Source organism: Amphiura filiformis, chromosome 15 (genome assembly GCF_039555335.1).
Source record: "Amphiura filiformis chromosome 15, Afil_fr2py, whole genome shotgun sequence".
In the NCBI taxonomy this organism is placed as follows: domain Eukaryota; kingdom Metazoa; phylum Echinodermata; class Ophiuroidea; order Amphilepidida; family Amphiuridae; genus Amphiura; species Amphiura filiformis.
Window position 1 is genome coordinate 58,016,833 of NC_092642.1, and position 27,363 is coordinate 58,044,195.

General features: G+C 36.0%; 1 protein-coding gene across 1 annotated transcript in view; it reads left to right on the plus strand.

Annotated features, from left to right (window-relative positions):
• The window catches only part of LOC140171881 (endosomal/lysosomal proton channel TMEM175-like), a 75,288-nt gene that overhangs the window by 19,784 nt on the left and 28,141 nt on the right, over window positions 1-27,363 (plus strand). Inside the window, exons 2-6 of the mRNA XM_072195223.1 lie at window positions 16,476-16,520; window positions 17,051-17,145; window positions 17,734-17,785; window positions 21,795-21,830; window positions 23,102-23,185. Coding sequence (XP_072051324.1) covers window positions 16,476-16,520; window positions 17,051-17,145; window positions 17,734-17,785; window positions 21,795-21,830; window positions 23,102-23,185 — 312 coding nt within the window. The remainder of the gene's footprint in view (window positions 1-16,475; window positions 16,521-17,050; window positions 17,146-17,733; window positions 17,786-21,794; window positions 21,831-23,101; window positions 23,186-27,363) is intronic.

Below are 27,363 nucleotides of genomic sequence, written 5' to 3' on the forward strand. Positions count from 1 at the left end.
TGGATAGGTCAAGCATATACTGCATTTCTTTATTTTTTTTGGTTTTTTGGCTATATTTACTTCTTTGTTTAAAAGTACATAGAATAAATAACACAACTGACCTGGTTTTGATTTTATTACTGTTTACTAACATACACTCGATGCAAGTCAAGTAGTTAAAACAGGAATACACGCTTGAAATATGAAATTAAAGAAAACGACTTTTACCATACTAGAAATACGCAAAATGCCATTGTTATTGTTGATATTTAATTCCCTCCTTCAAAGGAGCATCGCGTATTACTGGCTGACACGTCTATGGTTGGCACATCACAGCGAAGCTTCCATTGGGCCCTCCATTCCTTTTTGTAAAGGCATTTTTAAATGGACCACAGTCCAACTTTCAAAACTACATCTTTTCTTGCATGTATCAAACAAAATGTGCAACCAATAATTTGCAACTAATGATTTTCTTAAATAAACCCTTGCAGATATTAAGTTCAAAATTCTTAGAGCAAATCCAATTTTGATGTTACATACCTCGATCAATGACAGTTTCGTGCTAACACTTAGCACTTTCTCAAATTGAATGACCAATCTCTGCACCTCGACGGCTGCTACCTGCTGAAGCTGACGTTGGTGGCGCTGTTGGTTTTAGGACTTGGTCATATATGTTGAGTGTTTTTGGCCCCTCTTCCTTATCCAAATGGCTTCTTTGATAATTCTCTTCTTTCTGTTCTGTTCTCTGTCTTTAATTTCTGATTTGTCTCATCCTTTCTCTATAATTTCGAGCACATCATCAACGTATGTCAGGTGGTGGTCGCATTGCATTCTCTAAATTCAGTAAATTTTCATCGTCAACCGTGTAATTGAATGGGATTATTTTGAAATTTTAAAACGCTTGAAATATCACAAACGAATAGGCCTATGTTAATAATTAATATAAATACAAGCTAAAACCGTTGGGGTTCGATAATGAACCCCACAAAACTAACCAAGTATATGGAAAATGCCATACGGCCGGGCGGTTTCACAAGTTGCCGGCTCGATCATATGAATGGCCAAGTGGACCAAAAAACGTGTAAGATTATACGTGTAACCTTACACGTGTAAGATGGCATCTTACACGTGTAAGATTGCATCTTATGCGTGTAAGATCGCATCTTATACGTCTTAGAATCTAGCGGGATGCTTAAATTGACGAATCATATATGAAGAATCCATATTTAAACCCCAAACAACCTATCATCTTACGCGTATTCATCGTCGACCAATGAAATCTCGCCATAGCATTTCTTATACGCGTAAGAATTGCCTATTAGGGATGGACGGTATTCCGATTTGACTAGTACGACGAGTGTCGAATAATCTCAACCTCGATATCGATCTGCACCGCGGTAGTTTTCGCAAACGTGATTATTTTACCATCACCTCTTGAAATTTAATTGATATGAGTATCAATTGACTCCAGATAACTGAAAAACGTAGCCAAAAGTGAAATAAATCGTGATGTGGCCATGACGGACCAACAATCGGAATAATTCCTGACATAGATTCGTCATAAAATACGATTTTGGTGACGAGCTCTCCTTATCCTCGTTACGTCGCCAATAATATCACGTATCGCCCATCACTGAAATCCAAATCTTACACGTATAAGAAGTCGTGGAAGTTACAAATTACAAAACGTATTACATATTATTGGTTGAAGTTTGCTACGCATGAGATGATTGGTTGTTTGTGATTTCTTACTCTGTGATTCGTCAATTTAAAAATCCCGCTTCATTCTTACACGTATAAGATGCAATCTTACGCGTATAAGATGCAATCTTACACGTGTAACCTTACACGTTTATCTTACGCGTTTTTTGGACCACTTGGCCATTCATACGATCATGCCATTCGCCGCCTGAACGTATGTCTTCCATAACCGGTAGCAGCCATCGAGGTGCAGGGATTGGTCATTCAATTTGAGAAAGTGCTAAGTGTTAGCACGAAACTGCTAAGTGTTAGCACGAAACTGTCATTGATCGAGGTATGTAACATCAAAATTGGATTTGCTCTAAGAATTATGAACTTAATATTTCATTGACAATCCTGATGAACTTATTTGCAAACCCTTGCAGATATGCTCAAGGCTTAGAGCCGTAGAGTGGAACTCGTAATATGAGCCCTTTAGTTGTATCGGTGTTTTCTATAAAGACAGAAATAACACATTTCCGGAAAACATTCCCAGGGCCGGATTTACCTTTTGCTGACCCCTCGGAACTTTAACATGATTGACCCCCAAGTTTTGTACGAGAAATCTTCCTCCAAGTTACTTGAGTATTTAATTTTAATTTTTTTCCTCTCAAATTTTACCCCCACCCTAGATCCTTGGGTCATGTGCCCCCTGGGCCCTGTGGTGAATCCGGGTCATGAATGTAAAAGCTAGACTGAACCATTTACCTTTTTCTTCAATCGTTGACATTGTAATTAATATTCTGTTTCTGGCAGAATTCTCAACAGGTGCCCCAGTCCTTGATGTAAGATGTCTGCATTTCTGACATATAATTAGTGTTTCTAGAAAGTATAATACCCTTAAATATATCAACATTATTGCGATTGTTCCGATTTATATATTTTTGTCTGGTTTTAACTTCAATAACAGCATCTGTCCTACTTGTTCAACTGATATCAAATACAGACATTGAAAGAGTTATATAAAAATAGAGGTGTTTAAAAACAATATATTCAAACATTCCCTCCCAAGAAACAAAGTCAAACTTAATGAGCACATACGGCACTTGAAAGGAATGTACGCAGTTTTGTACATCGAAGTAGAGGAACTTGGAGAGTTCCGTACTGTCACTTTATCCAAACCAAAGGAAGTGAGGGATCAAGCTGTCATATGTTATGGAGATGCGTAAATGAAAGAGTTTGTGTTCCACATATTTCCGAAGTATCTTGATAGCACATTTGGGAAGTAAAATCTGTTTTATCTTTAAAAGATAATTTGTGTAAACACACGTCAAGTACCTTCCACCCTATTTTTTCAAGGTCGTACACAAATTTGGTTTGAATTACTAAAAATCTCTGCTTTATAAAATCGTTTTTTGAAGAGCTTGTTTCCAAACCATGTTAAGTCCACAACCACATGTTTCTCATTTACTTGCGTGATACAATCACAATTACTTTGACAAGTTTGACATTAGCAACAATGAGTTGTACCATCAACAAGCCACTATTTACCACAACAATGCTGCTTGACAATATGCAGACTATTGTTCTCATTTGGGAACCAAAGGCCCCACACATTTCCACTGTTTGCTTTGTAATCATGGTAATGGAACATCCAACTGAAATCACTATACCTATAGCATCACAACCCATTGCAATATCACACAGGTAAATCAGAAACATGTGTTTGTGGACTGAACATGGTTTGGAACCAAGTTCTTCAATATTTGTAAATACAATTTTTGTTAAATGAGAAAAAGGAAGTCGTTCTTGTAATTAGCTCGGTACTTTTCAAAGCTACACTGCATTTATAAAGTGAGCAGACCACCTCAACTTTGATGATATGCAGTGCAAAACAAGTTCTTGACCATATCGCTTGAACTATAAAAACTCCCCGCTATAGGGCGAGTCCAGATATGTAAATTGCCTTTGCTGTTTTGGAAGTGATCGCCTCTAGTTTAGGCAGACCCCGGAGGCAGACAGCCATTTTGTTTAAAAACGAAATCATGCAACTATCATTCCATTTTATGTATTATCTACAGCATTCGATGTTTGGAATCATCTTAACTAACAGTGTTAACTTGAACAGTACTCCAGATGTACTCCAGGGGACAGAATAATTAGTAACCCGGATTTATTGTCACCCCGGGATTGTCACGTGATGCTACATATCAGTATAGGGTGAAGTACCAAATCTTATTTCAACTCACAACTTTACGAACATCCGAGCTGGATCCAACCAAAACTATACTAGTAATTATTCTTTAGCCCAAATGTTTAGCCTCCAAACCATGGTAACAATTGCGGCATAGCATGCATAACATACAAATGTGTTATATTGTGTCAATCATTGCACATCCATATCAAATTGATCCCGGAAAAGGTTGATTCTAATAAAGGTCGTTTTTACAAAACGTATGATTATTTGTCATTATTTACACTATTAATCTATTAGAACCAACCATCATTCTAGACTTAGTACACCGTGCCTAAAGCATACTATAAACATGATTTTAATTCAATAGTACAAACCTCAAATACTTATGCTTAAATACCACTGTACATGTATGACCTTGAATATATGCTTTACTTTGAAATAGCTAACGTATCTTCAATACTCCTTAAAATTGGTTATAGTGTTCAGAGTTATGTCTGGGTTCATCACGTTGTATAAATAGCGGCAGGCTTTTGTTTTACGGTTATACTATAATTGTGCAATTTAGAATACGAATAAAATTATCTGCATGGTTCATCTACCTGCGGTAGGATTTATACACACAGGTATACATGTTATAGTAGAGTTCCGCGGAAGGTGTCGTCAATGAACACGGAAAGTGACAAGTTACTGATAACATCATGAATTGAGATGAAATTAACACAGTAGTTATGAGTATTAATCAAGCAGATATCCAATGGAAATTACTGAGATTAGACGTTAACCACAGTCGAATCTGCTCTATTTGGCCTAGTTTACTGTGCAGTGTGTCCTTTTATTGGATGATAACAGCGTCAAATTGAACAGTTTTCTAGACTTACGGCGGCGGATCGGAGGGTGTATAAGATAAATGTTGAGACAAATAAAGCTGACACACAAGATATGGGTTATAAAAAGGAAATTCCAATGCTTGATATAAGGGTGTCATTTTTGCCCCTATGGATTATTTTTCTTGTGAGGGGGAAACGCCTAATACTTTCGTTTTGATATATTATGGCCTTAAATCAAAAACAGCAAGACGATTATTGGCTCCCTTGGCTCATTTCTAATAAGAACAATGTTAATATTAAAAAATACACTACAGTTTTTACTTAAATTGCAAAAACCATAATAGACCTTCAAACAAAACAGGAAAATATGGTTCCTGTTATTCCATATCGTTAAGTAGGATTTGGGAGCGTGAAAAAGCTTTTTGATTAAGATAGCCTCGACATCTATCTATATACATTAAATTCAAGAGTGATATTGTTTTTTCTTGTCATTCCGGTTCTTGCCTAGCTGTTGTTGCTACATGGTGTCTCTGAAAGACCTGTACCGTGGAAATTGTATTTTTTTAGTAGTTTACTTCCTGAACCCCCAAAGATTGAATAATTTGTGACGAGTCACAACTAATCATTTTGGTAGTACCAGTCAACACCTTTCTATAACTATGTACTAACCTTTCTATAATTCTATTGTTGGAAAGGATAATAGCATAGGATGTCTATACAATTGTTATATAGCTCAAATTTTTGCTTTGGATAAACCCTGTTCAAGTGGTGGACAACAAAGCATTGCAATTTGTACAGATGCACATATTATCCAACCGTTAACAATAGGAGGACATTCCTGAACTCTAGTTGACTTGGGGATGATTTGAACTGACTGTCTGATGTCTATTGATTTTGTTCCTTGCAATGTGGACAAAGAGATGCAACCGACAAGAAGCACTTTTCGTTGTGACTCGTCACATTTATGCAATATAAGAATACATCTTTTTGAACATTCATTTTTGAAATAAATTGTAAGACTTGTACGGTGGAAGTAAAGTTTGAATCCTGTCCTCGGATTCATTACAGCAGACAATGAGCTGTACCTGAAGTATCAAGCACTCGGTATTTATTTATTATTTATGGCTCGTGGACTGAATTTTAAAATGAGGTGTGAACGGAGGGGTCCATTTTTTAAAATTCAAGCAAATTATGGTAGCTGATTTATCACGTAATAACATACATTATTCTGTTCTCTTTCGTTGTGGCAATAAAATCAAAAATTTAATTTTCTGACGTCATTTCTTTCAGAGACACACTGTATTGTCAAATGTAGGCTGATTTTAGAAATAAATAAATAAATGTAGATATTTATATAGCGCTTTATGCCGTAAACAGCCTCAAAGCGCTTTACATTTATTCCGCCGTCATTAGAATATGTCGGAACCACGTTTGCAGCCTACAAGTGGCGCAGGGTCCATCAGTACAACGACTGTGACTACCCCTAACAGCTTCCCATTGCACCTGGGTGGGGTGAGGCAAGCGAGGCAAAGCGCCTTGCCCAAGGGCGCAACACGGTGGTGGGACGGGGAATCGAACCCACGCACGTCGAACAAGCTCTCAGATTATGAATCCAAGGCCGCAACCACTGAGCCACCGTGCCCTCTAAGGGAGGTGATTGTGGGTTTGTTTGCGCTAGGTATAGTACCAGGTTAACAATTAGCCTATTGCTTGCGTTTTGTTATAAAATGGGTCATTAAATGTGCTAAGTTTATGTTGTTCTACTTTCAAGTATGTTTTATTTTATTAAGGGAACAAACAAATTAGGGGATGGCATTTTGAAGGCATTTCAAGGAAACATATAGCGACTTGGAGCAACATTTAATGAAATGATGCAGTTTACACTAACAGTTCCTACACGCTATAGAGGCGTTGAGGAATCGTCTCAGACAGTGTTCAAAGTATGTGACATGCCTGTAGTCAGATCTTTTCTAGAAGCGGTGATGGCCGACACTGGTGAGAGTTAATACTAGCGTACCTTCAGCTTAATAAACAGCTCACAAAAATTATCGTTACACTTTAAAATATCGCCATGTTTAAAAAACGAAAAGAGTATTGAGCTAATTAATAAACTCAATGGATGCCCTATCTTATACTGCGAAGTTTGACACCTCACCAGCAATCACTTCGCTGAAAAAAGTTTCAAGCATTTGGAATGGTAAAGGGTCGGATTTCAAATGTTGCTGATAGCTCTTGCACAAAGGATCCTACGTAGATATCAGGATATGTATTATTTCATTAAGCGTACATTTGTACCACAGCTGAAGGTACGATATTAATTCTCAACAGTGTCGGCCATCGCTTCTAGAGGGAAGTATAAAAGCTTTTCGAGGAACTTTATCATTGTCGAGAACAAGCACATTTCACTGCACTGTCTTATTTGTGTACACTGAATTTACTGAAGTGCACGTATTTGAAATCTACATCTACAAAACATCTGATTACAGACATGTCACATACTTTGATCTTGAACACTGTCTGAGACGATTCCATCGCCTCTGTTCAATGTTCAATTTATTTCACCGAAGAAACAATTCATTGGTAGGAAAACCAAAAGAGAGCAAAGTTCGTTAAAATTGGCCACCTTCGGATTTCATAAATATATAATAAGTTTTAAGTATGCAAAGTAAATAATTTAAACATGAGAACTTGCTGCAAACAGTGGACAGGACAAAGTGCAGACAAACAGGACGAGGCAGATGCAAACAGAGTGTTGTTGGCTTATGCAATGGCAATATAATTCAAATATTAATGATCAACTGGAAAAATATAATAATATTAATACAAAGACAATAAATGTAACTGCGGGAACCCTTTCTATAGACGAATCCAATTTCACGCATTCCTACTCCTCAATGGCAGCCATGGCCGCGACGGGGACCCAGCTATCTCACCTAAAATGTGAAATGATGCGGCCTTGAAGGGTATTTTAAACTGCATTACCTGTGTTACACGTAGACAAAAGAATGATGACAGTTTACAACACAAAAGAATCTAACATCGAATTTTAAGCGGGTTTAATCCACCCAAATTGGGCACTCACAACACCTGTTTGGTGCATGCGGGGAACCAAATATGGCCGACCAAATCCTGACCATGACTTGGCTCGTTGTATTCGTCTATAGCGGCGTGTAGGAACACGTTAGTGTAGAGAAGATGAGAAGATCATCTTCTCTGGTTGTGTGAACAGCATTGTTTCATTTAGATGCTCGTCAGCATGGTCAGTCACCTATTGCATTATATGCGTGTACCTCAATAGTCTACACTGTACCCAACGGAAGTCTTGTACCCATCAGTCAACTGCAGAGTATCATCGCCATGATCGTTGCCAAAGTTGATTATAACACAGACAAGAAAAGGCAGATGTGTACATTCAACAGACATACATCCTGGATGTACCTGTATGGAGATCGACAGATACCCCTTACACTGATGAAATCTAAAGCAGACTGTAGCTACATTGGATAGACCTACAGTAAGCAAAAGAATTAAGGTACCAGTTGTGTTAACCCCTGTATATTCTAAATAAAGATAAATGTGTCAAAAAGCAGTCGACGCCTGTACTTTAGCTCTGATTTAAGACCTTATTTGTTGAAATTGGTTGAGAATTAAAGAAACGGTGGTCCAAAACCTAATGAAGATACAAAGAGCACTTTTGTGTCCTAATCAATGAAAGCACGACGCATGTGTTTCGTGCTAATCAATGAAAGCACCGTGCTAGTTCTCTTGTTCGCGAACGCTTTGTGTACAAATCAATAAGGCGTGCAATCAGCAAACTGCATCTTTTACATTTGCATCTTCCTTGAGTTTTTGGATCGTCATGTCTTTATTTCTTGAACAATTTCAACGAATGAGGTCTTAAATTCGAGCTAAAAGATGCAGCTATTGGCTGTTGGTGTCAATTATGACATATCTGCCTTTGTTTAGGATATACAGGGGATGAACGTAACTGGTACCTTCATTACTTGGCTTGTATAAAAAACGAGAGAGTAAAATGTACAATTTAAAAAAAAAAAAGATCTTGGCTAGAATTCTCCAGGTCGTTACTGATGTAGATCTTTAATTACTGGGAAGAATATTTAGTAAGTATTCGGTTACCCCGGACGGTTACCGTCTGAAGGAGGTTGCGTGACCACGTGCTCAAGTGACTCGTAACGGATCTCACATAGGGTTCCCCCGATAATATGTCAGCCCCTACGGACCATTGAGTTTTAATCTACTCACTCTGGCTTCAGGAACACAAAATACAGAGTGCTAATTAGATATGATAGGTTCAAATAATATATGGGTCATTTTAAGGCCAGATATCCTACTATATTTCCATGATTATGTAAGAGCTGTTGAAGTTTCAAGATGTTCTTCAGGTGCAAACAAGGTTTACAGGTTGATCTTTTTTATTAGCTTTTTCCTCTCTTTAATGTTCCATCTTGCCATTAGTATTGAAATATTTGACCAATTATACTATATACTTGTTTTACAGCAAAATCTTCTTTGATGATAATCATGATAATGTTAAGAAACCTTAGCGCGTCTATTGAAGCAGACGCAACAGAGACCAATGCTATTAGATTAATTCTATGGAATTTGAGCAGTTAACCAAAAAGATTATGATTTGAATCTAGTCTAATTTTAAAGCTTGATTCATATTTCTGATTTCATATCATATACTAGTATTTATTTTATCATATTGTTTGGGGTATTTTCCTGACATTGTGTGATTCTATTATGTTTGTAAGACACGGCACAGGGAATACTAGTCCTAAATGTGGACCTGGTGTTTTATTGTCGTGTTAAATAAAGTTGAAACTGAAATATAAAACAATTGAAATGACTTCAGTGAATAGATTCATCAAGTTTATCCTTCAAATCAATTGGTATTTTTTGCTTGACAAAACAGTAAATTTTACTTACTCTAATATTTGTCCATCTCGTCGGAGGACTTCCTCAGATGTGAGCATCTGATCCACTTTTCCGATAAACTAACTTCCGGTTGTGTGTAAGTCAGTTTCCAGGGAAAGTGGATCACATCTGATGAAGTCATCCGACGAGATCGACGAAATATTATGTAAGTAAACACTTACTGGTTTTGTCACGCAAAAATTACCAATTCAATTGAAATGAGCTTTAATTAAGCAGAAATCATTTTAAATCATGTAAATTAATCTGAGAATAAGAAATAACAACTTGTCAAGCGCATCTCATTTATTTTATATTTTAGACTTGCTAGGTTCTACATTGTTAACCCAAGTCTCCCAGGGAGTCCTGTCACTGAGTATCTTTTGCCAGATAACTTCACATCGAGGCTATCAGTCTCACTTCAGTCCCGATATTTCCTCCCGTAGGAATGCCGTAATCAATTCACTCAGAGGTTACCAGAAGACAACATCATCATGTCTCGTTTGCAGGCTGGATGGCTGACCTAATAAACCAGTATGAAATGTATCTATCACAATGCAAGATTGCCATAGGCCTTAGGAGCTCCTAATAAACCAGTATGAAATTTATCTATCACAATTCAAGATTGCCATAGGCCTTAGGAGCTCCGTTAGGAGCTAACTACAAAAAAGTCAATAACGTATAATGTCTCATTCACAGGCCTGCTTGTGAATTCATTTAAAGCCCCAACATTGTATAACAGCAGCAAAAAGTGTCGTAGCGTGATAAGGACAAGGGATACGCGCCCCTTAATTTGTAATTTGTTTGAAAAAAAAAACACCCATTGAAAAATGACCAAAAAACTTGCGGTGCACCCTCAATCACGCTCGGCTCCTCCCCATCGAATAACTCTCGCTACACCACTGGCTGCAATGTTCATCTCGTGGTATGTTGAGCATAATCTCAAGAATTGAGTCAATAAGCATGATAAGGAACACACTTGAATAGTTTGAATATGCCAGATTTGTCTGCCTGAGGTCAGCGTAGTATTATCTCAGTAATTTCCATTGCATATCGACTTGATTAATATTGATAGCGTCTGTGTTAATGTCATCTCAAATGATGATGTTATCAGTAATTTGTTAATTTCAGTGTTCATTGACGTTCCCATCCGGTCTGTTTACCGTACCTTCATCTGGACCTCCATCCTACTTATCGGTGTATGCTGGATCTGGCGCCTCTCTCTTATCCGGCTTCAAGTGTGAACACTTTGAAGTACAACTTAACAGTACACTATGGTGGCTTGGTCAAGATCTTTTGTATTGGGTTATTCCACTTGAAATCCACATACACCCTATGGAAGACATGACCTTAAAGATCTACTCAGTGATTTGCTAGTCAGGTAAAAATTACCAATATTCAGATGTTGGTACATTTATCATTGTCATAGATATGCTAACATATAGCATGCTAGTGGTTTAGCCGAAAGCCGTGTACTTTAGACAAAATAATACATTCTATATGAATCTGTAATTTGATGGGGCCTCAACTTTGTCAATACTGCTGTTTTCTTAGTTTTTGGCAAATGTTTCATTTAAAAAATGCGTTTAGACTGTAAAGTAAACTTAAATTGACACAAGATAATAGAATTAGAATTTGATAAAATATTGGTGATTGGGATCGCCGTTCATCATAGGGATGGAAAGCTCAGATGGTAGAGCTCGTAAACCAGAGGTCGCCGGTTCGAACCCCGCTACAGCCAAATTTTATTTTCCCCCCTTCATTTGAATTATAGTTAAATCGTATGAGATAGAAAAAATCTTCACTTCTGTGTTATATCCACTTGTACTTTACTGGACTGTACTTTTCCTGTACTTTAATCTTGCGCAATAGCGTAGATACGAAATTACTGTAGTGAAATACTTGAACTAAGCCGTATGACCAATCTGGTCTTTGGCAACTTTGTTATATTAGTTTCATCCAACGCCTTCATTAGTACTTAATCCTCGTAATGAATTTGTAATACGATTAAAAAACAAATACCGGATTCAATAAGCATGATGAGAGCTTAATTTCTTCAAAGTACTGGATTTGTTCAATTAAGAGTTTCCGAGAATAATAACATCAGGTTGGTCAAAGACCTGTCAGTCAAAGTCAAGGAAGTATCTGTTGTTTGTATGGGTAATAATCGGGTGAAGGCCATAACTGTAGGTCCTTGCAGCCTTCTTCTGATCTATCTGGACTTTTGAACTTCTGGATTTCTTCTGGACTTGGCGACTTTGACTGAATATCCTATATTCATGTGACAAGTTAAAGGTTCCAGATCAATTTATAATCCGTCCAAATAAAATGATAAAGATTCGTGGAAATATTCTACAACGTTGCTGGCGAACACTATCTTGAACGTATCTTGACTTCGTATCTTGACTTCGTTCTAAATTTGACAGAAACATGGCGAATGATTTTGGATTTAGACATTGTTATGTCATCGTAAACTGCTTCCGATGACAAAAACCGAACTCTAATAATAATCATCAGTCGGCTGCGGAGCAGGCGACTACAAGCTTTCTCCAACTATTGCGATCTTGGGCAAGCGAAACAATTTTGTTTGGCTGCATCCCTCTAATACAATATAGAATGCTAACTATTGTACTTGGCAATCTTGTCAAATAGGTTAGCAAACAAGATGGCGGCGAAAAGCGTATTGTTCATTTCGTAAACATGGTAAAGTGGCTATTTTACACGTGGATATTACCTATACATACATTTCAAGTACAATTTATACACCAAACCTTAATTTGACATGTTTAATGCATACCTTATAATATGAAATAATAGCTTTATCAGTTTGAACACTCTGTAATAACTATAACTATGTGATTACATGGATAATGAAAGCGTGTTAAGAACATGTGAACTACAAATTCTAGTAATAGTTTGTAGCATACATATCATAATTGACATCAATAAACGGGAATGAACTTGATATTGCCGTATGTCATCAAATAAGTACCTGGATCACGATATCTGTATTTGCTGAAACCTTACACTTACGCATCAGTAACTCTCTTTTAAGTTTAAGCTGAGACTAAAATAAGTATGCAGGTTTAAGTTGATTATCTATCCGGGATATCAAGTTGTTCATAGAGTTTACAAAATGAATGCAAAGCCAGGCGGTGATGGAAGCGATATCGCCAATTTTGAGGTCGCCATTGGATTAACACATAATCATGAAATCTTCACAAACAATTCTAAATTTGTTCAAAATTATCTTACTCTAAAACCGTCGGGGTTCGACAAAGTACCCCACTGCAAGTATGTTAATTTTCCATTTGTAATTGCTAACCGTGTATTTCGAATGGGGCTGTCAGCCCGGGCTGTCAGCCCTGTATCTTCGCCAGCCTCGTACGTCACGTGTTGCGCTTCCTATGCCGCCTGTGCAAAGCATCGAGGCGGCCGTGGAAATAACATCAACCGACCAAGCACTTTTTGAAACCATGTCCTTGTTCGGGCCTGGCTGCAACATCGTTGAGCAAGAATGAATGTGAGAAGTATAAGTGGGCTAACTGTATGTGAAAATGTAGCCAACCACTCTTTATATATAGCGAACACCTTAATGAAAGAAGATGAAAGAAGCACTTGGTGAACAAAGATTTAAACAGTTCTTTCAACAAACATTTATGAGATATATGGGAGAAAAATTGAGAGGGACGGAGGGTGAAGGGAGAATGACAAAATATACAATTGTTCAACTGAACTAGAAATACTTTCGCGTTATTATACTTGCGCGTTGATGTTCATCACATTCTGTTCATGTTGGTCTATTGAAGCACTTTTTGAATCAAGGAAACAGCCGCTTTATAGAGGTTTTATCTTTTAGATCATCCAAAATCACTAACACTATTGAAAATTACCATTATGTTTCATCGTCAATTTGTCCAAAATACAATTACAAAAATATTAGTTTGATAATTTCTTTTGTATAGAAACTACACAAATATTGTAAAAGTTATCTTGGGGTTAGAAATCATCGACTATTTCGCGCCATACTATGTAGCTGGCAAAGAGTAGATTGTAGTCTGCTAAGAGTCATCCCCCGACAGACGGAAATTCAGATTTCCTTTGATTAAGCAATATAAAACACGTTTTTTAATAATACTCGCCTATAAATCAGTAGAACTTGTTTTTATTTGATATTTTGCACCCTCATATCATTTGTGAACATAAAATACAAAACTTAACCTGTAAAATATTAGATTTTCTTATTAAGATCTGTTTAGAAAGGTGCTGTTCAACTTCTTTCGAAAATATTACATATATATTAGTTATGCGTTTATATCTTCATATTTGATATCAACAAACTTATCTTAACTTTATGGTGCAATACATTTGTAAGATTTATATTATTTTGATTTGCATGAGAAATTACAGATCTTTTTAATTACCAGGAAATATTCAATTTTACGAGAAAGCAAATATTTATTGCAATGCCGGAATAAGCGAGATCAAATGACATGATATTTTTGATTGCATTATTGAATACGTGATCGGATTGAAATCATTAGATACCAACACACCGTCACACACGAAAGCATTAGTTAAGTAACTTTTGCATAATTTTAGACCATTTTGTTCTGTGCCTTCTTGATTAAAATAAACGGGGAAAATATTAAGCACAATAGTAGTTTGTTCAATGATTTAAAGTATAAGGTAAAAATTCCTGAAAGTTGTATGAAAGATAATTTTGTTTGATAATACCGAAAGTATTTGTTAATTTCGTCCTACCCTAGAAATATAGGGATCGGCATGGTCAGTACAAACCGTGATGCTGTCTATGGTCAAGATAAGTTAGAATCACTTTTGTAGGAAAATATGCAAGGTATGTTATGATTTGTACAATGATCGTCCTACAGTATCGTCAATGATTGTAGCTATAACTAAAAGGAATTACGAAGGTAGGGTGTTTAAAAAAAAATTATATAGCTACTTTAAAAACAAAATTACCACTGGACATAATGATTTTGAAATCACTATCCTAAAAACTGCAACCCCCCAAAAAAACCAAAAAATAAATAAATAAATAAAACATTACTAACTTCCTATTTTGGCTTCATCTTGAACTGAACTATATACATCTTTAACTATATTAGGCTACATCTTATCACATCATAGTAAGGACATGCCCCTAAAATATTCATTATAATAAGTAATAATTGCCAAATGAAAATGCCACTGGTATATCGACAATGATAATGATGCTTGTAATTAACTGGGCAATAAACTAATACCCATGATTACTTCAGCTCATTAGGTTTCAACTCGTCACTTACAAAGCGAAAGATACTATGGAATAGAATGTGAATAACCTGGGCGTTCCCATTAGTTCACCATTACCACTTGCAACAGGCGCCATTTGATACGGTAACGCATTTACTTAATATTGCGTCATTTCATACAAAAAAGGTAATATTTTAGCATGGAAGGTCACCAATGATCAAAAAACAATGTGGGGGAGATTGTTGTTTGTCGAAATCCTTTTTTTTTAATTGATATTCTATTTAGCCCAAATTTTACACTAATCCTTTGTAACTTGACCTTACCTTTAGACGTACCTTACTACTTTTATACCGTGGGGAAATACGCTTATGTGACGATGAGATTATGTTCAAGAAAAACAAATTCTGGAGCAACTGCTTTACAAGTTCAGTATTTTGAACAATGGTTCTTAAGATAGGTCATAATAATAATAGTTGCCTAGGTTTGGTAATTTTAATGCATTTTCAAAGGTTTGAATTGCCAGTTAAAAGTTAAAAAAAAGACAATATTCCCCCTTGTAAATACTGGTGTTGTTCCTCCAATATCATATTCTACAATACATGTATTTGTGTGTAATAATAAAGCTACTTATCATCACCAGTAATTTAATTCGTTAACAAGCAATATCCTATATTTTGGGGTCAACCGATGACCTCATTATTGCCATTACATTATACCTGTACTTGGCTTCTTATATTAATGAAATTGCTTTTATTTTTCATATTTCCGCAATCCGTGCTAAACTTGATACTATATAGTATATATGACCACTGGGATCACTAATTATAACTCAGGGTGGTCTTTGTAAAAATCCTTGTGTGGGTGGGGTGGGCAAGGGCAAGGGCCATTATAAAGGCAGAAAATTTGACATTGTTGACCCCACTTTTTAATAATGACAAACTGAATGTATAACTTGATAATCACTACAACACTCTCGGATAATAAAGTTCTTTTCTAAAAATTTCAAAAGCGAAATTGCACAATTAATCGTTAACGAATAGTTTAAATAATTAATAGAGAAATTTTATGTATTTTATTAATGAATGAATTCAACAATTAATAGCTTAATGCTGTCGATAAGTTAAGTGATGCGATGTAATTGCACTATTTCTGTGTGCAGATTATATATAATGCATTTTAATAAAACGTTTTGAACATAAGACTTAATGATTTTCAGAGAAGCACTATTACACGCAAATTAATTTTACTATTAATTAACTAATGACGTCGAAGGATTGAGAAATACACAAGAGGTAACGTAACACGAACAGGGCATATTTCATACCACCAAAAGCACTACAATTTTAAAGGACGGCTCCGGCAATCACAACATTATGCCTTATGTTAGAAAAATAATTATCAAGCACGAATCACATGGTTTTATTTAAAACAAACTCATTTTGACCATAAAAATGAATAAAACCAGCCGGCTCTCAACACGCGATATTCAAACTTCCCGCGCCGAAATTGTCGCAATGACGTCGTGGTTGTTTGCGCTCAATTGTTGCCAGCCTTCATTGTATTACTTATTAATGCCAATATTTCTTGTTTTGTTTTTTCAGATCGTACCAGTTATACACGCAGTAGCAAACTATGACGTGAATCAGGTAGGTCAAGTACATTGTTAAATTTGTCCTTTTGGTCTGATTCTTTGTGATTTGATTATTTGAAATATACTAAAACAAGACTTAGTGTCCTGATAACACGATTAAAGCCAATATTGCAGAGCGTGAATATTGTGCATGAGAGCACCCTTGCATTTAACAGACAATCATTACTAATATAAACGGACATGCGTCTTTGTGCTGCTGAGGTACTGCCATCGCTTTCTCGAATGAATAGAGAACGTGGCTATTCGAGATAGTAAAAGGAATTTCAGGGCTTTTTCAACTGGCTATATCATTTTGACGATGTGCATCTGGAATTCCAGAATTTTGTATAACGTTGGACGTGGAATTCCCAAAATGAATTTGGAATTCCATATTTTTTTCTTGAAAATATGTCACCCTCTATTATAACTTAAGGGGGTCTTTTATCATCTGCAATTGTCCAATGCACACACGTATTCTACCATGTCTACTGAACATAAAAAATGACCCATTGTCACGATTAGTATTCTGATATTTCTAATTTTCAGCATTTGACGCACACACTTCAGGAAGATTGGTTTAGATTTGTCGCGTATGCTATTTCATTTCTTGTGATTCACTCGATCTGGGAACAACACGTATGGTGAGTATAGCCTAAATGATGGCAGTATAATGAGGCTAATATCTAGAATCAGAAGACATTTTCAGCTTAAAAGGGCATTTCGTGATCCACAGCCACATCCACTTTTCTCAAAAAAGTTGAGATTTTTATATCACTGGAATACTCTGGCTACATAATGTTTATGTACAAAATATTTCTTGCAGATTAATTCGTTTAGCAAAGATATCGCGAAATTTGAATTTCGTTCTGGTGCACCAGAACGAAATTACAACGTATTGTCTATGGAGCAGACGCAAACGCAAAATCGGAATCAACTGAAATTTTGGGAATATGCTTTTTTCGTGGATATGTACTGAAAAATGTCATACAAAGAGGATGCTAGGATCACGAAATACTCCTTTAAGTACAATATTTGAATTTATATCTAACAATATTAAGTGTCTTATTATCGTGATGTAACTGTAAAATTCTGGAAAAACTTCAGAAATAATAATAACAATAATAATAATAGGAGAGAAAAATATTTACGTTTAATATCGATAATTTGTAATTGCATAAACTATCGACGAATAGAAGTCTGATGACTTTGTGTTGTTATTGTTGTTACAGGATGTTTGAAATTATCAAACACGTGGGGGACACAACATTAATATTAAATGTGGTAAGTATAATTATAAAACGTATTAAACTATTAGGCAAAGCTGATATAGCAAATTCTTAAACACTTGAGAACGTTCCTACAATCTTATTGGTTCTTGCCCGTGTGATATGACACGATATAACATGGTTCAACGCGTATGCATCGACACGATACGCGCACTCTCTATTTCAACCAATCGGAGCCGCATAGCAACAACGGGACTGATCGATTTTAAGCTCTATAATTCCTTGTAAAATGTAGCATTTAATTTGATTAAAATTTGGTATACGCATGATATTCTTATTTCAATTGAAGCATTTTTAGAATGAGAATAAAGGTATTGTTTTTAGCCGCTGTCGTGCATCTATCATCTCATATAGCACGGGCGATATCATTATTTTTGGCGTAAAACAACTCGTCGAATGATGTCGCCCGTGTAATATGTGACGATAGATGCACGACAGCGGCTAATAACAATACCTTTATTCTCTAAACATGTTTCAAAAGCTTCGTGAAGAGGTCAGTTTTATAAGTTAGTTTCAGAAGACAAACATACAAAATTATAACAACGACAACAACATCAACAAGACATGAACGACCAATAATTATTTAAAAGAAAAGAAAACGATGCCTATTAATTATTACACTCGGACAACTCAACAACACAACACAAACACGTGTACACCCCAACACGTGTATTCAAAGACAAGACCGTCGATACGAGATGTTGAGACAGACTCATAAGGAGGTCAAACATGTCAACAGTATTATAAAACAATACTGAAATATGAATGTGTGATATGATATTAAGTTGACAGTTTATTAATTACGCTAATTAAGCGCGGTTCGTCATTAATTTATCAAAAGTAGCATCTAAATAGACCGACAATATGCCGACCTGGGTGTAAGTGATAAAATGTGCCTGGACACCTCGAATAAGCCGTAAAGTCCCCCTCTGGTCATTTTTACTTTTTACATATTTGCAAAGAGCATGTTTCAGGGATTAAAATGACACCTCAATGAACTTCATATGACAATCAGAAGCAAAGTTATGGCTTGTTATAGGTTGTCATGAATCAAAACGCGAAACCAAGAAAACCGCGTTCAAAGTTAGGGAAGCAAAATGACAATTTTTCAAATGAAAACCAGCATATTTCCATCGTAACCAATATGTTTCTTACATCCTAATTGCTTCAAATTTTACACAGACACGTTATGGGTATTATTACAATAATACAACAAGATTGAGACTGATATTTTATTGTTTTGCACATTTAATGAGCTCTGTTGTATGTTTGTTTTATCTATTTTGGATTTTTTTTTCATCAGATGGGCTTCAGAAAATGTTGATTATTTCATATTTCCATTTATTTCTTTAAAATAAAACTTTGTATGTGTTTAGAAGAAAGCTTAAACATTTCAAATCTGCAAAAATCTTAACTTCGCCAAAATACGAGATTTGCATATATTTTCACCTGTAGCTCGAAATGAAGTTTGCCGAGTTTACGGCTCATTCGCCGCGTCCAGCCACAAATGCTAATACTTTAATCCACACGTATCACAATGGTCATGTATTCATTTTCCGCTCTTGCAAATAATAGTCGTGCTCACATTTTGAGTTACACCCGGCGTAAACTTACGCTAACATTCCACAAATTCGCTACTCCTACCGCGTGTCCACACCTAGTCTACTCCTAGCACTATACGCCGACCAGTTCCACCAAGCATTCACCTCTGGTCGGCGTAAATATCGGCTACCACTTCCGGTGTTTCCGTGACCTTTTTCAACCACGCGACATGTAATTTCTTAGTTCCGACCAACAAAATGTCAAACTTACACCGGGTGCCAGTCGTAGCAGCGTTCACATTGCAACTTACGCCTGGCAGATGTTACCCAGCTCGCTACTCCTGACTTTTGTCAGTCGTTCACACTGCACCTACTCCTGGCAGCGCCTACCGCTGCTCCTAGCAACCGGGCGTTCGTCCGACAATGTGAACACAACTTGATAGTTGAACATCAGGAAACCGACAAAATGCAAAATGTGGATTCTAATTTTTATAATTTATATCGGAAATCTGTTTAAAAGTTGGGAAATTTTAAGATGATCATTATTTCCTAGATAATTAGTATATACCTGTAGTTAGAGCTTGTCAATATCATTTCTGTAGGTTCATTACGAGATTGATATTTCTGTAATATATTGAAAGGAAAAATAGGACACATATTGGGCGCCCTTTCTAGAGATCTAGATTTACCAATTGAGCCATAAAGTCAAATGATTGAGATATAAGAGCCACAAAACGTCTGAAAAGACAACGTCACAAACTTTGGTTATGTAAAGGTCCGTGAATAATGAAACCATACTATGGTCCATAGCCTTTAAACTTTCTGAGGTTTCAGGTTTTTAAGACTTTTTAGAGGATTTTTAGGTTAGAAGAACACTAGTGGCCCCAGCTTCCCGGGGCAGTTTTAGATTATCTGGAACTCTCTGTTATGTTTTCAAGTGCATGGCTGCAAACCAAGGACTGCAAAGTTTCATGCATTTTGTCAAAACCTGTCTTTTTGTCAGTTTCTTCCGATTTCCTTCATGCAAACATTGACCATGCGTTTTTTTGCCATCCCTCCAATGATGGCATTCGACCAAGATGACCGAAACTGTCGACCAAGATGACCGAAACTGTCAGGTCAGTAAAATATATTTGGTTTTGGCAAGAAGAACATTCTGTTAATTGTATCACACAAACCTAATGAATTTCTTCAAGGATCTCACATGGTCGTCTTTAAAGTCAGCAAAAAAATCAGTCAGGGAAAAGTGGGGTCTGTTGGACACGTCCCACGTTATCAATCCGCGGCAACCGGCAACTATATTTTATCAGACGATAGAGACACTTATTTTTCACAAAATATGCATTGATATGAACATCTGTATGACATAAATATGTAAATCGTAAACAAGGTGTCTTTTGGGTGCGTCTCAGACATTCAACCTGAGGCGCAATTCAATCATTTTCATTTCATCTGAGACTGGTAAGTCGATGACAAATACATGTCACAAAACGCTAAACAAGGTCTACTTCGATATATCAAAACTTCTAATAGGAGGTCTTTGGGGATCGACACTCAACCTGAGGTATAATTGACGCAATTGTAGAGAGGGGGAGGAGACTCTCCTCTTTAGAAACTTCAATCGATATATAACATTAATTTACGGGGAGTAAGGACTCTAAACATTGTGTAAACATATTATGTAAAAACATCTTATACATTGGTATTGAATTTGTAGCAGAATTGACCAATCAAGCAGCATCATTTGCCTTTTTAATGTCAATAAAACCTGTTAAATAGTATCATGTTTATCCAATACGATATATGGAACAACTCAACGTATGAGACATTCTTAGGTTGCTGTGTGAATAATTTGGTCGGTTTACTATGTTTACATGTTTACCATTCTCGACGTGAAGAAGTTGCATTGGAATAATGACTGACATTTATAGATCACCCAAAATAAAGTATTCCGCTTGTTAAATGAGGAAGATTTTATTTCCATGTAATACATTAGTACTGTCTTTAGAGTCACGGTTTTTTTCGCTATGACAGATTGTCTGATTTCTAAGAGTCTAACGGTAAGGAAACAGATATAGGTCGATTTCCTGATCAAGTTAACCCCAAAATAAGATTTCTTAACTTCCTTAGACTTTCACTAGTAATGTAAAGTAATGTAACAGTTTTATTTTAGGTTTTAGTTTTTAAAATCAAATATACAATATGAATTTTTTTATCATTTGATTTTTGGAAGATTCTTCGGAAGGCTTTTGAAAAAAAAAATCAAAACCACGAGAGCAATAACAAAAAGCTTCAGAAATAATATGTGGGTTCCACATCTTTATCACGTAGTACATGGAGTAATCTTTATAACAGATACTCAAGTAAATGTTTTTAAAATTTCAATAGTGAGGCAAAATAATCCGATGAATGTTTAAATACTAATGTAACCATGGTAACCATTTATATATAATTTCTTTCCAGCTTTTACTATTGGTTACAACGCTACTTCCATTTTTGGTAAGTCATAGGACAATAATGTATAAAGAATGTGACACTCTTTATTAGTGCTTTCTTACTGAAATATTGTACTATTTTCTATTTCTAGTTATATCTGATACATATAGTTATCATCTTTGGTTTTCTTGCAAATTCCTAAATTATGAAATAACTTAGTAATAGAATGAAACTCCTTTTGTCTTTTAGTCTGTCAAATGTTCAAATCGATCAAAATTTGTTTTGATTCATTCTATCAGATATATACCAAATTATATATTCTGTACGAAAGAAAACTTACACGTACATTTCAAATGCATGAACTTCCTAATTGTTTGCACGCTTCCAATTAAAAGATGTTTTTCTAACAAATGACATTAATTGTCATCTATATCCTAGCTCTAAACCGATAATGGTATTATACTGTTGTTATGAGACCGCATACGTAAGATTGCTATATGACACGAATTAGTCGTTAATTGCTTCTGGCATTATTTAATGGAAAATATGTGACTCCTCGCCACAACTGAGCCCGGATGTCGCCAATCATCATTTTGAGATATTCAACCAAAATATTCTGCTTGAAATTAGCTTTAAAATGATGTATATCATGTCTATAGTACTTGACATTTAAGTAGTGAAAATCAATAAAACAGTCAATAAATCCTTTCTTTCCTATTGTTTATTGTTAAGTTCGATGGAGCATATCTCAATAGTGGCACTGGCGACATCCGGGCTCAGTTGTGGCGAGGAGTCACATATGTACACAATTGTGATTTTTATTGTTCTTTAAGATATAAATAATGCTAAAATAATGTTGAAATAACAATTCGGTATTTCATGAGCAAGTTGAAAGAGACTGTAGTGAAAATATTCTAATTTAAGGTGGTACTACACCCCTTGATAACTTTGTTGTGACTATTTTTCCATTTTTCTCAAAAAATAATAACACACTGGTAACAAAAGTTATGTTTATTATAGGGGCAATGAATCCAGTTACTACACTGGAATTTCAGTGACTCAAGACAAGCGGTACGTTATTTATAATAAGAAAATAGGTACCGCAAGAATGTACCTCATTTCTTAACATATATAATGAACCGCTTGCCTTGAATCACTGAAATATCAGTGAAGTAAATGGATTCCTTGCCCCTATAATATACATAACTTTTGTTACCAGCGTGTAGTTATTTTTTGAGAAAAATGCAAAATTAGTCACAAAATTTATCAGGGGGTGTAGTACCACCTTAACATACAATCTATTTGCCCATCATAACATATTTTCCTTCTTGCAGGCGGCTTTGATGGCGGACTATTACCACCTTGCCTTACCAATACAAATACTTGGAGGCAGCATCCTGCTCGTTTCTATCATTCAGGTAAGATGGAGTTCCTACTCTCTCTCCATGCTGGTGTCGACTACAGACGACAAGTTTCATAATTTCCATGAACATAATTATTTGAAATCAGCATGAAAAATGCATTAAAATGAGTACAAACAAGCCAAGTATTGGCTCAGTGATTCTTGAGATAGCTCTTGATATTTTGAGACAATATCTCAAAACTTAGACTTTTTATGTTGAAGCCTATCATGGCCAGCATGTAGAGCATTAGCACGAAATCCTTGACTCACTGGCACAAATACGTATTTTCATTAGCTAACTTCTGTATAATTGTCTGTGTACTGTTAACATATTCATTCATACAATAGCTGATGATGGAGATACGTCTTTCTGCCGCTGAGATATATTTTTCGTACAAAAAATATAAGTAGTGCTTAAGCTATGGAAATAGCTGTGGAAATGTGTGGATTAATCTGGGAACCTTCGGTTTCTAGTTATCAGTATAGTGCCTTACCAATTGAACTAATGATTTACTAAACATGTTATATAGCAGGAGCAGAAAACATTATATATAGAGCTTCAATTCAGCCTAGTCTATACTTATACCTTTCAAGAAGATATCGTGTATTCGGGGATTCGTTTACAAGAAATTCCTATAACAAATTCGGTTAGCCAAATCAAATGACCGTTCAGTATGTTCAGTTCAAATTCGGTCAGATTTGGTTGATATAATTCAATCTTACAAAAAAACAAACATTTCCTATGACATTAATACACACATTAAAACCGCATAATATTTGGCTTTCTTACGAGAAACAAAGGTTTCCTTAAAGTCTCAGCAAAAACCTATCCCAAACCTATATATCCCCTGACAGTAATAACAGACCAGAGTTGTCAGTGCATGTAATTGTATACAATAACTTAATCAAGCATTAAATTCAATTTCTATATACTTCCCTTTCTCACTCTCGTATGTTGTTCTCATCCCAAGCCCTCATCCTGTTGAATATTGTATGGCAGACAACAAAATAGAGCCTTGCTTTTAATATTAACTGCTAGCAGTCGGATAAAGTTTAAACACTTGCTCTACTAAGGGACGCACCATTAGATTATCAGGGGGGCATGGGAGTTTGGGTCAGGCAGAATTTTTTTTGTTCGCCGCCGAAGGCGGCGGAATTTTTTTTTTTCGCCTCCAAGAGCACCAAATTTTTTTTTTTCGCCGCCTTCGGCGGCGAAGTTATTTTTTTCAATTTTAATGTACATTTTATACAGTTGGGTGGGGAATTTTTTTTTTTACTCATCAGTGAGGCAAAATTTTTTTTTTCTTCTCACTAGTGGGCAAAGTTTTTTTTTTTCTCACTAGTGGGCAAAGTTTTTTTTCAAACAACTCCCATGCCTCCCCCCCCTGGAAATCTAATGGTGCGCCCCTAACTGGCTTAATCTTGAAAGCGGCAATCTAATTTGCGGTATACACTGGTATATTTTCTCATACCCACATTACGGGTTCATAGGCAAGTATAATATGATACAGAACTATACTGCGCACTGCATCTTTAGGGATTAGTAGTATGGGGTGGCTATACTATTTCTGGTGTTATTCGTTTTAGCGAAACACTTCAGCCCTTATTTGATTTGAAGTTACGCGGAAGTTATAACTTCGACCGGTAATTGGTTTTCAATTAGGACAATAAAGCATTATTTTTATGATCCTAGGATTTACACTGAGACATAGAAATTGTACGTTATAATAAAGGAAAGCGGCTTAAATTTTGATTTCCTGACAATAAATAACCGAGAAAATTCTCATTTGACTTAAGAGTTACCACAGGGGTATTTGTATAAGCTTAGTTATAAAGATTCTTAATAGTCCCATAAACTGTTTCGCGTAAGAATATGAGATTGAACACAGTCAACAAGTTGTTCATTAAGCTCAATTGATGGTTACTACTCCACTGGGGACTATATATGCCTATCTTTAATCAAAGATGTATCTTTATGCAATTTCATAGATAAAGTAACGAAAGGTAGCAATAAAATCTTTAGAATGCTCACGTATGCCTATTGTCAATGTTAAAAGTCTATAATTATGTATTAGTGTGAAGCGAAACCTTGATCTATGGCAGATGCACCTGGAAATATCCGTGTACGGTGTATGAAATTACGTTTATTTGTGAGTTTGATAGATATTCTTGTTTCATCTTGTATCACTTCACACGACATTTACAACACGTCAAAGTCGCATCATAACATCTCTCTGTCGTGTCTTAAGTTTACGTCACATTTATGACATTGAGTACGTGCCAAATAACATGAGCTCAAAGGCATCATTTCCAATGGCAAATTCCATTAACCTACATTCAACAATCATAGCTCAAAAGCTGACCTTGAGTTGAAGAGTACGAGTTTTTGTACCCAACGTATATCCAATAGGTATATCTGTAATGTACAACCATATTGACGTTAACGAACTGCGAATGCGGAGATGAGTATGTTTGAGATCCTATAATACACTGCGAGTTAAAATCTGCCAATTGTCTTGATTGTAAATTGTGTAATGTGGTGCTATCGTGCGCGGCGCCCAGGGTGCGGCGGAGTGTCCAGACAGTTATGTCGCGTGGTTTATATAGGATGTTTAGCAGTTGGCCTCACGGTGAAGCTGGATAGCAAGACAACTATTATGAGTGTAATTTTGTTTAAAAGTTTTTGATTTGGTAGGATGTATATAGTCAGAAAGTGCTAAAGTGGGTGGAGCAGACATGTTGCCTATAACCAGATTGCCAGGAGAAAAGTAGGGTATGGGAAGAACAGAGGGGACAAGCGAATATGAAAGGGACGGTTAGATAAAAGATAACTAAAAAACGAAGCACATGTGAACACCGGGATCTACACAAGATAATAGATGAAGCTATACATGTAACATTAGGAAGGGAAACAATAGGTTTAGTAAATTTCAGTTCACCCATACTAATTTTGATACTTTCAACTGCTGTTGAATGATCAACAATTGTCACGTCAACTGGGAATATAAACTTATGTTTCTATTTTTCGCATTTTTATAATAAAATACTTAAAATTAAATGTTCTATGCATAGAATCATGTAATATGCACTTTAATTTACTAAGGAAATCTCCTTAGCATGGGTATTTTATTATTATTCTCACCGTAGAAAAGCTACAGAATGTGAATAATAATATTGCAAACTTGACTCAGTCCCCACTCAGTCAGTTAATTCGCAGGTCTATAGGGTGGAGACCTAGGCTAGCACTTCAATCCTCCTGTCAAACTGAATTTGAAAACCAATGGCTCTTCTCATCAGGACACTGTCACAAATAATTCAATTCTTAACATCATGATTCATGATTGCTCAAGTATTTTCGCAAAGTGAAGACAAAACAAAATAGGTCCCAATTGCAAATGTCTGACCTGTAATCCTGGTCTTCTTAGTAACTGGCGTTGGATAGTCTGGACATTTGACCATATTGACCGTCATGACCTTGTGCATCAGCATGTGGTGATCTAATAGGAACCTTGAAATATCAAGAAATCTCATTTACATCAGAATTGTAACGACCAGTATAGACGAATCCATTTTCAGGCATTCCTGCACCTCAACCTTAATTAGTATTAGTCTTTAACAAGTAAAATCTGTATTACATAATACATTGTACCTCTAAGAAATACATGTATGTATCTTTTTTGATTGCACTATTTGGCGCCATTGCGCCCTCTGTTGTCTTTGTAATGTTTATGCATCTTTCATACCCCGGAAGGGGTCGACAAAGATTAATAAAAGTTCGTCATTTGACGGACACCATACCATAAAAATAAAAAAATGGCAGCCATTGCTGGGTCCCCCCTTAGGTCTATTCCACCAAAAATGTGAAATGATGTGGCCTTGGCGGGGATATTAAACTGCATCCCATCACCCGTGTTAAACGTAGACAAAAGAATGATGAAAGTTTACAACACAATACAATTCAACATCGATTTTTAAGCGGATTTAATCCACCCAATTGGGCAGTAACAACACCAGATTGGTGCAGACGGGACCCAGTAATGGCCGACTGAATTCTGACCATCACTTGGCTCGTTGGATTCGTCTATACATGGTATAATTTGGTTCCACATCATAAATGATTAGATTGGATCTCCTCTTGGATTAGGTTATAAATATTTAGAATTTTGGAATTAAACCAACATAAAGTTAGCTGCC